This window comes from Eretmochelys imbricata, chromosome 14 (assembly GCF_965152235.1).
Source record: "Eretmochelys imbricata isolate rEreImb1 chromosome 14, rEreImb1.hap1, whole genome shotgun sequence".
Lineage (NCBI taxonomy): Eukaryota > Metazoa > Chordata > Testudines > Cheloniidae > Eretmochelys > Eretmochelys imbricata.
The window spans coordinates 15,438,314-15,450,421 of NC_135585.1; the positions used below are offsets into that span (position 1 = coordinate 15,438,314).

Here is a 12,108-nt window from a genome sequence, read left to right on the forward strand (position 1 = left end):
GTGCAGCTGCAGCATTTTCAGTGTAGACAGAGCCTTAGAGTTTGAGGGGAGGGACCATTCTCCCCTTTGTACCGAGGGTCCCTCTCTTTGTCGTGACCCTGGCTGATATGGGGCTGCTGAACTCCCCTTTCAGTTCCATTCTGCCTTTGTCATCTCCACCGCTGGCGGTTTTTAAGAACAGGTTGGACGCCCCCTGTCAGGGATGGTCTAGGCTTACGTGGTCCTGCCTCACCGCAGAGGGCTGGACTTGACTTCTCCAGGTCCCTTCCAGTCCTGCAATTTTATGATTCTATCACCTGTGATTTAACCCCCTCTTATCTGGAGAAGCCTCAAGTTGCTGCCAGGCCTGGTCTAGGAAAAATAGTTCAACTTCAGACCTCCTGCGGTCTGAAGCTTTCCCGTTGGAGAAACCCTGTACAACCCTTATTTACCACTCAGTCATCTGGCATTTTATGAGTTTTAGTTAAAGTTTCCCCTGCTATATTTCTGACAAGGCAGGGCCATTGGAGATGTCCCCTTCAGGGGCCCAGCTGGTCCTTCTGCTCTGGCTCAGCCTGCTGGCGTGTCCTAGGTTGAATTGGTGGCATCAACCTGATTTCCATGCGATTTATTAATTTGTTTGTGAAACACCTGCAATGTGCATGGTGCCATTCAGAGAATAGGGCGGTGGGTGCCGGCGTATGACCCCAGATAGCTAATACACGCAGATAAAGAGAGAACCTGCCCCAAAGAGCTTAAAACCTGAGAGAGAAGAGACTGGCCACACTGGGCAAATACAAGAGATCTCCTTCTGATGGTCTCAACCCAACCCAATGCAAACCGGGGCCAAGTGTAGCCTAGTATAAGCAGCCAATTGGGTTCCCCCTCTCCCCACACTCATTCCTACATGTATTCAGATGATGAGCTCCCTCTAGTGGCGTTAGATTGCAGGTCACCATGACTGTAGGGCAGGTTCCAGTGGGAGAAGGATTTGGGCTGAAGGGAGAAGGCTGCTGCTCATATACAAATGTCTGCAGCAGCAGTAGCTGAGGGGTGGTGGAAATTGACATCAGGGTAAATTCCTGTCAGCAGCAATGTTTCCTCATGTCATGTTTGCCCCAGTGTGGAATATGCTGTGTCAGGAGAGGGAGAGAGCTCCGATCTGGAGAGAGGCCCAGTCTAATATGCCAGGTCTGAATACCCTGAGGCCAGGAGTGGTGGAAGGGCCCTAAAAGTGTGTGTGGGGGGGAGGGGGGCGGCAGTGGTGCCCGAACTGTGACGCTGTCCCCTGTGCCACCACCAAGGCCCTGCCTCTCGCCACCCCTTTTCCCCAAGACCCTGTCCCCTGCTCGCTCCTTTCCATCCCCCCGATGGGCCCAATCCAACCCCCTGAGCTCTGAAACCCAGATCTGAGCTTTACAATTTGGACCCCTCTCTAGTGCTGGGCAGTGATGTTGGAGCAAGAGGCTGGTGTGAAAGGGCCGTGGGTCCAACTACAGGCTTTCGTTGGTTCTCTCAGGGCAGAGCATGCGACCTCTCGGGGAAGCAAGACGATCGGGACTTTGTGGTCTTGGTGCAAGCTCTGCAGGTGATTGGCCTCTCAGATGATCAGCTGACCTCCATCTGGGCAGTGCTGGCTGCCATCCTGCAGCTGGGGAACATCTGTTTTACCTCCTGTGAGGTATGTTAACACCTCACCAGTTTGGCAGTGACTAATATCGAACAGGTTGGCAGCCTCATGTGATGGGGCTTGGGAGAGTAGTCTCAGTTGCACACGGTCATCTAGAGCCCATCCCCCTCCTTCAAGACTGCGGCAAATACTCAGGGAAACAGAGAGCAGAACCCAGATGCCTGGGCTGCCAAAGGATAATTAGAGCCTGAAGAGCTGATCTACAAGCCAAAGGCAAGATTTTGCCCACTACAGTGTGACCCACCCCTATGCAGTGGGATGAGTTCAATTCTCTGCAGAAATGTGCTGTTTAAGTGTGGGACTCTGTATCCAGTACAAGCTTAGACGCATTCTTCTTCCCCATGATTTAGAAGGAATCCTTTGGCCTTGCAGCCATCCCCAGCGACACGGAAATCCGGATTGTGGCCAATTTGCTGCATGTCTCAGCAGATCTCCTCCAAAGCGCCGTCACTCACCGAGTCACGGTGAGTACCGCATGGCCCCTTCAGCCCGCTCCCCGTCGTCCTGAGGGACTTCAGTGTTGAGGTTGCATTGTGTAGAAGGAGTGCTTGTGCTCCAGCCCAGTGCTCTTTCTGCAGACGGATCTGAGCAGCCTGTCTGCTGGCGTCTGCTTTACTGTTGCCTCCTACCGAGTGATGCAAGGGAGGTCACAGCTGAAGAGCCAGGCCTCCTATCCAGTTGAGCACAAACATGCTGCTGCTCCTCATTCCCAGGAACAGACTGTGCAAGGGCGCATTTTCTTTCTCCTGCGCTAGTGCAGAGGCGAGCAGCTCACATTTTCCCATGGCATGCAGTCTTCAGTAGCCATGGATTGAGATGCAGTGTGATATGCTCCTGTTGCAACAGATTGCACCCCTGGCCAGGCTAAATTATGCTGCAAAACGGGCCTGTTTATTAAGGAGTTCATATTTGTGCCTATAGTTAAAATCTGGGGGGAGCTAGCATCCACAAACCAATTCTTAATTATCATCAGCATCCAAACCTTCCAATTTAAGAGATTTACCAACAGATTCCTGCACTCCCCATCCCCTACATATACTGAGTCAAGAGCCTGACCAAAGCAGTAACTCTTACAGGGGCTCTGAAGTGCATTGAACTTGGGATCTGGCAGTATGCTGGAGGGAGAAGGCTCCCGAAGGCGTGGGTCCTCTGATGAAAATGTCCTGGCACTAGGGTAACCAGATAGAAAATGTGAAAAATAGGGACAGCGGGTGGGGGTAGTAGGTGCCTATATAAGAGAGAGCCCCAAATATCAGGACTGTCCTATACAATCGGGCCATCTGGTCGCCCTACCTGGCACTAGCCCTGGAGGGCTTAAACTCTGGGAGTTGACAGCAAGAGAAATCTACTGGAAAGTGACTCCTGCAGTGGGTCATAGAGGAGATTTGATTGGTTTCATTCTTATTTACACTAAGGCCCCTTTCCGTCACTCTGGCCATGTAAAAAGACCTTGAAGTGGGCTTTACATCTACACCTACTGTAAGACCCCTTTATATTGCTAGACGTGTAAGTGTGCCATAGTGCACATGAGATTCTGGCCTGATTTGCTGTCTCTGACAGCTGACTCCCAGACCATGAAGGGACCTATTAATAATGTTGTATCCTAACTTTCACTTTGCTTTATCCAAGGAATTTCCCAGGCAAAGAGCTTTGTTAGGTTGAATCAATTACTTACAGGTTTCCGGACAAAAACATCTTCCATCAGCCTTTTATAACAAATAGTGCCTCTTTCTATCCAGGTGACGTCTTATGATCATATATTCACCCCTTTGTCTGTAGAAAGTGCCATTGATGCCAGGTAACTTCCAATGCTTTTCTCTCTTTGTCTTTGTTTGGTGAGATAAGCCCAAATGTGTTGTCTTGATGGTAACTTGCTTTGCTCTTCTCCCCCACCAAGGGATGCCATTGCCAAGGCTCTGTATTCCCTGCTCTTTGACTGGCTTCTGGTGAAGATCAATGAGTGGCTAGCCCCCGGGGAAATGGACAGCTCTCTGGGCATTGTCGACATATATGGGTTTGAGGTCACTTTCTGGTTACATTATATGGTCTTGGAGCTATTGAAAGGGCAGTTTGGGCTTCTGGTTCATTTCTTAATCTAGAAGGGGAGATCATAGGTGTTGGGTGTGGGGGAAGACAGTGTCCCCTAAAATGTGGGGTCCTGTGTATTTGGAATGTCTGTAAAGCACCGTGTATACTTTCAGTGCTATAAAAATAATAATGCCTAGGGCTAGCTTGGCACTGTGCGTGCCCGCTCATATGTGCGTGCAGATGGCCAAGTGACTTGGGATTAAATCAGAACAAGCCCAGGTCTCTATCCAAAACTTGAACTGAATCCACACTACACATCTGTTCCGGTTTCTACCGAGTCATGACAGTACCTGGCACTTTACAACACATAAACTGTATTGCATATAGATCAAAAGCACGGCCCCAAAGAGAGTGTTGTAGTTGAAAGACAAGAAAGTTGTGTGTGGCTGTTAGCGAGACACTAATTTAAACCCAGTGTTTAGGCTCTGGTTAAAGAAGGTCTTACAGAACCTAGAAGCAATAGAAATAAATTCCTATGAAAATAGGTTGGATTTAACTCTTCCCCAGCAGCCCCAACCCTGCCATGTTGTGCTAGCGGAGGGGAGCTGGAGAATGAAACTTGCCAGATCACTTTCATTGTCCAAGCCCAGAGAAACACCAAAAGTCAACATGACACATGCACTTGATTTAAAAATAGAATAAAATTCAATACTGGCTGTTCCCAGTAACATAAGTAAGAAACTTGTTTCTTGTTGAATATGATTTTTAACCTGACGGTGCCCGTTCACCCCTGGGCACTCTGATGAAGTTGAAACTCTGTTGGGTTAACACTATTTTATTTTATTTTATTTTATTTTATTTTTTAATTTGTTGTTGTTTTTCACGTATCCCTGTTTCCTGCTCTCATGCCATAAGGGCCCAACAGCCACTGAAGTCAATGGAAAGACTCCCATTGATTCACAGGGCTTCGGATCAGACTCTGGAAGCAGGACCTATAACGGAAGTCTTGTGAGACTACTAACGTATTGAAGTAACACTTCGAAGCCCTAATCAATTCCTGGAGCCCCACTGTACCAGGTGCTGTACAAGCATGAAATAAAAAGACAGTTTCTGTCCTAAAGAGCTCCCCATCCGAGCTTCCCAGACTCACGGAGGGTGGAGAACAGGCAGATCTGAGCATGGGTAGGAGTTATGTCTGTCCGAGAACTCGGACTCTTTTGCAGGTAGCTCATCCATGCACTGTGGAAGGGGTGTGTGTGTGTGTGTGTGTGTGTGTGTGGAAGGGTGTGTGCCTGGCTGTCCATATACAGAGAGGGCTGTACACATGGACAACATCAGATCTCTTTTGCTCTTGCCCCGCCCCTTCCTGTCCGGTCTATCCTGTGAACATAAAGCAGCTCCCCCCGGCCAGATCCTCCCCCGCCTCTGGCTGAACGGGAGGGCAATCCAGAAATGAGACAATTTGTACTTCTCCAGCTAATTACCAGGGTTTGCCAAGAACAGGCTGGCAGGACTATGGGCTCAAGTCAGCAGAGGCTGATACTGCGTGTTCTGTACAGCTCTGCACACTCTCCAGGAGGGACTGCAGCACAACCTCTTCACCTTGACTTTACTCCACACCTGCCCCTCTGACCCTCTTCTGGCCTGCCCTGTCCCCCTCATCCCCACTCCCTGCAGTGTCCCTCTCCCTTCCCTTTTCTTGCCGTTTAGCTGATCCCTTTCTGAATAATTTCTGCGCCCCCCTCCCCCAAGATCATGGCACTAACATGCTGTCTGCTGCCATCCCATCATTCACCCCTTCCCTCACCCTGTGCCTGTCTTATCTATCAGAAGGGCAGCTCTTTGGCTCAGGGACTGCCTCGTCCTCTTTGTTCAGTGCCTAGCACAATGGGGCCCCATTCTTGGGGTTGGTCCTTTGGCATTACCATGATAACGATGATGATTAATAACAACAGAAAAGAGTGAGGCATGTGTCTTCCCGCACATCCGCAGGATCTGGGGGTGAACAGCTTGGAACAACTGTGCATCAACTTTGCAAATGAGCGTCTGCAACATTTCTTCAGCCAGACAGTCATTGCCCAGGAAGAGGTAAAATAGAGCCTTCCCTGTTAGGTGTGGAATGGCACAGATGCAGCGAGTCGAGTCAGTCTCAGCTGGCTGGTGCTCCCTAGCAGGAAAGGAGGGGGTTGACTGGATGTGGTGCTCTCGTCCAATACGCATGTGCTCCCACCAGAGGGTATGTCTCTGAGGTTATGTTGTTCCTGACCCTGTGCTAATTCTGCAGTAAGATTGTGTGTGAGAGAGAGAGAGACTGCTAGAGCACTTCTCCGTTTTACAGGGTTTATAAGCAACTTAGTTGGGATCTGAGACCCTGATCACACCTGTGACTTTAAGGCCTGTTTGGCAGCTTAGGGGTTTCACTTTGCTTTGCCTTCACACAGGAAATCAGTGTAATTTCCAGACTCAGTATTTCTTACGCTCCCAGTTTTCCTGCTCTAGTGTAGCTCTCTCCTCACAGATTAGAAAGAACATTAGCAGGCTTAGGAGAGGGTCCCATGGGCTAAGATGGGGGAGCTACCGTGCAAGTTTCCAACAGTACTGATTAATAATTGGATCTCTCTGCTAACTCCCTGATTTCATCTCATTTTCATGGCTTGTGTGCGGGGCTGGCCGGATGACCTCTGATCCGTAGGAGGAATACACCCAAGAGGAGCTAGTCTGGATTCCCATTTCCAAGATGCACAATGATTCATGCCTGGATCTGATTGCTGCAAAGCCCCATGGCATTTTACGCATCCTGGATGACCAGACTTCATTGGCTCAGGTTAAGAACGCATCATGGCTTTCAAACATGCTTGGCACAGCAAGTGAAGTGGAGAGTAGCTCAGTGGGCTTTGGAGAAAGGTCACTCAGGACTAGTGAATCCTGATTTTGATGCCCACTCTTCATTCATCTCCAGTTTTACTGAAATTTCTCAGGGCTGCTGTTCTGCTAAAGTGGATTGTGTTTACCTTTTATTTTGCCGGGGGTGGGAGTCCGGGGGAAGATATGGTAGTAGAGCAGACATTTGTGAGATAAGACAGTCGGGAAAAGCTAGAGCTATTTCACTTCTACCTCTTAAACTAAAAGAATGACTCTAATAGCTGGTAGCTGTAGTAGACTCTTACCCCCCTCTGTGAAAAATACACTAGCAGTTGGGGAGGAGGTAGAGAGTATAACACAACTGAACAGTGGGTCACACATACAGTGTAAGGTGTGTCTGGTTCCCTTTAAGGTACTGATATGTATTTACAACCTTAATCCCAGTTTAACAATGGCTCTACAATCTGAGAATAGGCTAAAACACTGTGAGGCGTGTGTCTATCTCCTGCACAGGCTACTGACCACACCTTCCTCCAGAAGTGCCATTACCATCATGGAAACAGCCCTTGGTACGGCAAGCCCAAACTGCCTTCACCAGTCTTCACCGTGCAACACTATGCAGGTCCTGTCACCTACCAGGTAAGCTCCTGGGACCAGGCTGGAGCAGTCTGTGAGCAGCTTGAGCAGTGAGCACTGTGTACTAGGGATGGAGGCAATAAGGCATCAGTATGTTGGGAGCTTCGGGGTGCTTCTTAGGGAAAGCTCTGGTGTTCTCAAGTTACACTGGGCTAATTCTGAGTCATTATAGGATATGTCAGAAGAGTCCTTGAGGGGAACTTTTGCAGCATGCTGGGCTGCATCTGACAGTGATGGAGTTTTTGTGTCTGGCTGTGATGATCTATACTCTGATCAGTCAGAGTTTGTCTTCACAGGTTCACAAGTTTCTGCATAAAAACCACGACCAGCTGCACCCAGAGGTTCTTGAGATTTTCTCCCAGAGTCACCTCAAGGTACAGTATTCATTCAGGGTTATGCTGCTCTGATGCAGGGTCCTTTATTGCTTTCTTTAGGGAAGCCCAAAGACCCAGGTGATGGGGGGTAGTTTGGGAAATAGTAAGAAACTTTACACCTCCGTTTGGGAAACCTGGACTGAGCAATGGATATAGACCCGTTAAAGCCAGACTCATCGCTGACTTACCCTCTGAGCCCCACAGGGAGATCCATGGCAGTGCCCAGGGTGCATGCTGGCAGCGAATTAACAAATTCTATTCATTACCTCTTCCAGACTCTTAAATCCCTTTTTTTTGTCTCTCCTTCCCTTCCCTTTCCAATATTTCTCGCCCGCCCCTTTCCCCCCCAGAGACAAATACCTGACTCTGCTCACCCTGGTGGCATTGTGCCAGCTTTGGTGGAGTTGATACACACACTCAGGGTTGGTCCTTAGTTCTGTTTCTGGGCAATAAGAAGCTCTGTTGAGCTAGGGGAAACCACAGTCCCCCCTTTAAATGCCTTGGAGACAAAGTATACACCATACCAACTCCATGGGCAGATGGGCAAGGTGGGAACATACTCTGGCTGCGAACAGTCCTAGCCCTGTTCTTGTTGGGGGGAGGACGATGGGGATGGGTCCTTATTCTTTGACCATAATAATTTCAGAAATTCGTATTTCATAGCACAAAGGGGAGCGTTACTCACCGATCTCCCTTTTCCATCTCCTTTCCAGCTGGTGTCCCACCTTTTCCAGCTGGCCAAGGGACATCACGGACAGCAGGGGGTGTTGGCCATGGGAGGCAAAGGGCTTAAGCATCACCCCTCTACGCTGGTGTCCCGATTCCAGCAGTCCCTGCAGGATCTCACAGCCAAGCTGAGGAGGTGAGGGACACCATGATGGCACTGTCCCCACTACAAGCTGACTGCTCTACTTTGAGTCACCCCTGGCTAGAATCTATAAGGGCTTGGTTTGAGGGGAGATTGGGAAGCTTGGGGGACAGGGAATGGGCTACAGAACCAGAAAAGGAGGATTGGCTTTGTGTGGCTGAGACTGACTGGTTCGCTGTGGGGATTTGGGAGCTCCCTTGGCCCTGGAAATGGACTGGGGTTAAGTCAGGACGCTTCTGGAATGAGGAGGTTAATGTTTTCCTCCCTTTCCTCTGCCCTGCAGGAGCCATACTTTCTTCATTCGCTGCATCACACCCAATCCAAAAAAGGTAGGAAAACCACCTGCTTTAGGTGGTGGAAGCAGCCACAGGTTTTGGGGGACCCCCTCAGACAGAGGACTTCACTCCCTTGCTCTCCAGTCTTCCCCACTTGGCCTGCTGCCATCTGGGCTTCACTCCCATTAGTGGGGCACGACATTGCAAGGTGTCTCCTCTGCCCCGCCTGTGCAGACCCTCTCTGGAGCAGGATTTCGGTGACTTCTACTCAGTGGTCCCAGCTGCAAGCTCTTCTCTGTCTCTTGCAACCTATGCCCACATGGTCCCTCCTTCACACCTGTCGGGAAATTGCATCCAGAAACCTGAGGGTCAGGATGTGGAGAGCATACCACCAAAAAACGATGGCAAAATCGCTGTATGGGATTCATGGAAGCTTGGGGGGATAAACCAACAAGGAGTGGCTGTTCTTATTGGTCCACCTCTCTAACTGTCCATTCCCTCTTCCCCGTCCACCCCGGCTTTCCTCTCCCCATGGCTTCACATCACAGCTGTCTGATGTCTTTGATGTGGAATATGTCACTTGTCAGCTGAGGCATTCTGGGATACTGGAGGCCATCCACATCAGGAAGGAGGGATACCCCATCCGCATCCCATTCCAGCACTTCTTAGTCAGGTACTTTGGTTTGTCTTCTCTTCCTTTTGGCTGGGATTTCTAGGCAGCTCAAGGGGAATGAAGCAAGCTATGGGGTGTGGCTATTCGTCTTGGGCCTACCTCCTTCAGGCTTGTTTGGATCTGTCTATCTTAGGTTCTTATCTGGCCCCTAATACTTTGGTATCAGGGTAGGGTTGCCAACCCTCCAGGATTGCCCTGGAGTTTCCAGAAATTAAAGATTAATCTATAATTAACGATTATGTCATGATGAAACCTCCAGGAATACGTCCAACCAGAATTGGCAACCCTATATCAGAGCACCTCACGATCTTTAATGTATTTATCCTCACAACATCTCTGTGAGGTAGGGAAGTGCTGATGTCTTTCCTTGTAAGAAAAATAAAAGAAAGAGATGTTGGTGGATAATTAAAATCAAAATATGTTCTCCCCAAATGTCTCTCTCTAAAGTGTCTAGGTTTGGGAAGGTAAACATCGGAAGTCAATAAATGGAAGTGCCACGAGGATTTGATAATAGTAGGTTGGCTGCTCTCACCAGTAGGCCGTGAGTTCAAATCCAGTCTTGGCCCCAGAACCTGCAAGTGCCCACACACCCACACACACCCACACACCCACACACGTAACTTTCTGCACATGGGGAATCCCATGGCACACAGTGTGCGGAGTTGTTCATGTGTGAGAGTGCTGGCAGGTCCGTACCCATAGCAACTGAAAGCCGCTTCCGCGGGATGGCTTTATGTGGCCTTTGTGAAGTGTTCTCAGTTCAGTTTCTAATGAAATATCCCCATGACATATGCTGCCAGCGGTACCCCACAGGCCTCAGGGAGATCCATTTGTGCCTGATTTTGAGTAGCTGCCAGAGTGCTGGGCTTGGTTCTCTTACCTGACCCTCCTGGTGTCATCCAGGGCATTCTGGGCTTTGTCCTTGTCTTTCAGGTATGGGACCCTGACAGGCCAAGGGCAGAGCTATTCGCAGGAGAGGGATGGATGCGCCGCGGTGCTCTCACAGGTGGTGGGGGACCCCTCGGACCTCTATCAGATTGGAGTAACAAAGGTGGTGTCTAAGGATTCCCCTATCTTGATCCCAGAGCCCTGTCTGTCCATCCCCCTCATTGCTGATGTTAAGTAAGGTGGTCAGCTCCTGCACATGAACAGATGCGTGGGAGAACTGGTCTCCTGTCTGAGCCATCTCTATTGTTTGACCTCTATTTTATTGTTTTTAGCTGGAGATTGTTAGTGCCTGTGAAAGGGAAAGACAACACTGGCTGTAGGCAGCTGTAGTGCAGGCACTGATTCCCTTGGGCAGCCAATGCATCTCAGTCTTGACCTGTGTCTCCACCTACCTTCTGTGTGCACCACTGTGCTAACTTACAGCATGCCCTGGTGTTCCACGGCTGGGGCCCCCACACTCGGCACTCCCGAGGTACCTCAATCCTGAGCCAGAGCCCCCCATTCCAGCCCTTCCTAGATAGAGTGAGGGCCTGGAATAGCGACCCAGGGGCACCTTATCTAAGAACAGTGGACTCATGTCAGCGGGTAGCCTGTATTCTGATGGGCAGCAATGGCTCCAGGGGGTTTAGGGTTACGTTAAGGGGTTGTAAACACCAGTGTCTATTCTGGACTCTGCCTCTTCTTGGGGGTCAGCAGCTGTTTTCTCTGCCTAGGTCTTCCTGAAGGAGAAGGCCAGGCAGCTGCTGGAGAGAAGATGGAACCAGAAGCAGAGCTGGGCTGTTGTCACCCTCCAGCGGAACCTCCGAGGCCTCCTCAGCCGCAGGCAATTCCAGGTCTTCCGGCAGAAGGTCATGGTTATCCAGGCTCATTTCCGGGGGCACCAGGCAAGGTCAGAGGTCAAAGGCCACACCAATGCTCATATTCTGTGGCCAGCTGTAAGCATAAACACCTGCTGGGGGCCGTGCACAGATTCAGTAACTCAGGGTCTAGCCCCGTGTCCCCACATGCAGTGGGATGCAGGGACAGAATGGGCACTGCCAGTCTTGATTGCCCACCTGGTGTGCTCGTCCATCTAGGAGCAGAGCCTTGCTTGACGAACATTAACCGATGGGGATGTAGCTCCCCGGGGTCTACCACAGATTCAGGGTGCAATGACTGAGACAACCCCGACAGCAGTTCTCATGTTGCAAACTAACCCCCTTGCTAGTTGGAAGCAGAGTTCCTTAAGTAAGTGTAACGCACAGGTGAGTGTGTGTGTTACAGGTCCTCCCTCTGTCAGTCCACAGAAGATATGGGCTGGTACAGCCATGGCTACGGAGCCTTGACTCTTTTTAGCTCAAGCTGTAGCAGCTCATGCTTTTAGCTTTAGCGGTCCAATTTAGTTCAGTCCCTGGTGTATTGGCCATGAGGGCGGCCCTCGCACAAGCCAGAACAGTGTGGGGACTCTCACCATGTTTGCCCATCAGTATGCTTGGAAAATGATTTCAAATATGACACTAAGTCCTGTGGTACACAGGATCTTACGTGCCCTGTATTTGTCCTTCCTAACACATAGGAACAGCCAAAAAGTTTGCCTCTCCCCTTGGCCCACGTCCATAGTTCCTGTATCCTTAGGAGGGATCTTTCCTTCTGATCATAACTAACCAGACTCCTGTTGATCCTAAGGCAGATACTTTATCATAACTGGTTATTAATCCCCCTGTGTGCTGTAGTGGCCCTTTAGGGGATGGATAAGAGCAATGGCTGGGATTTGCAAAGATGCCCTGGGAGATAGG

At 49.9% G+C, this 12,108-nt stretch overlaps 1 protein-coding gene across 1 annotated transcript in view; it reads left to right on the forward strand.

The window, feature by feature from the left end:
- The window catches only part of MYO15B (myosin XVB), an 81,699-nt gene that overhangs the window by 23,136 nt on the left and 46,455 nt on the right, over nt 1–12,108 (forward strand). Inside the window, exons 10-22 of the mRNA XM_077833996.1 lie at nt 1,499–1,660; nt 2,020–2,133; nt 3,409–3,467; nt 3,567–3,690; nt 5,690–5,785; nt 6,390–6,521; nt 7,073–7,198; nt 7,492–7,569; nt 8,283–8,431; nt 8,721–8,766; nt 9,261–9,385; nt 10,319–10,436; nt 11,047–11,222. Coding sequence (XP_077690122.1) covers nt 1,499–1,660; nt 2,020–2,133; nt 3,409–3,467; nt 3,567–3,690; nt 5,690–5,785; nt 6,390–6,521; nt 7,073–7,198; nt 7,492–7,569; nt 8,283–8,431; nt 8,721–8,766; nt 9,261–9,385; nt 10,319–10,436; nt 11,047–11,222 — 1,505 coding nt within the window. The remainder of the gene's footprint in view (nt 1–1,498; nt 1,661–2,019; nt 2,134–3,408; nt 3,468–3,566; nt 3,691–5,689; nt 5,786–6,389; nt 6,522–7,072; nt 7,199–7,491; nt 7,570–8,282; nt 8,432–8,720; nt 8,767–9,260; nt 9,386–10,318; nt 10,437–11,046; nt 11,223–12,108) is intronic.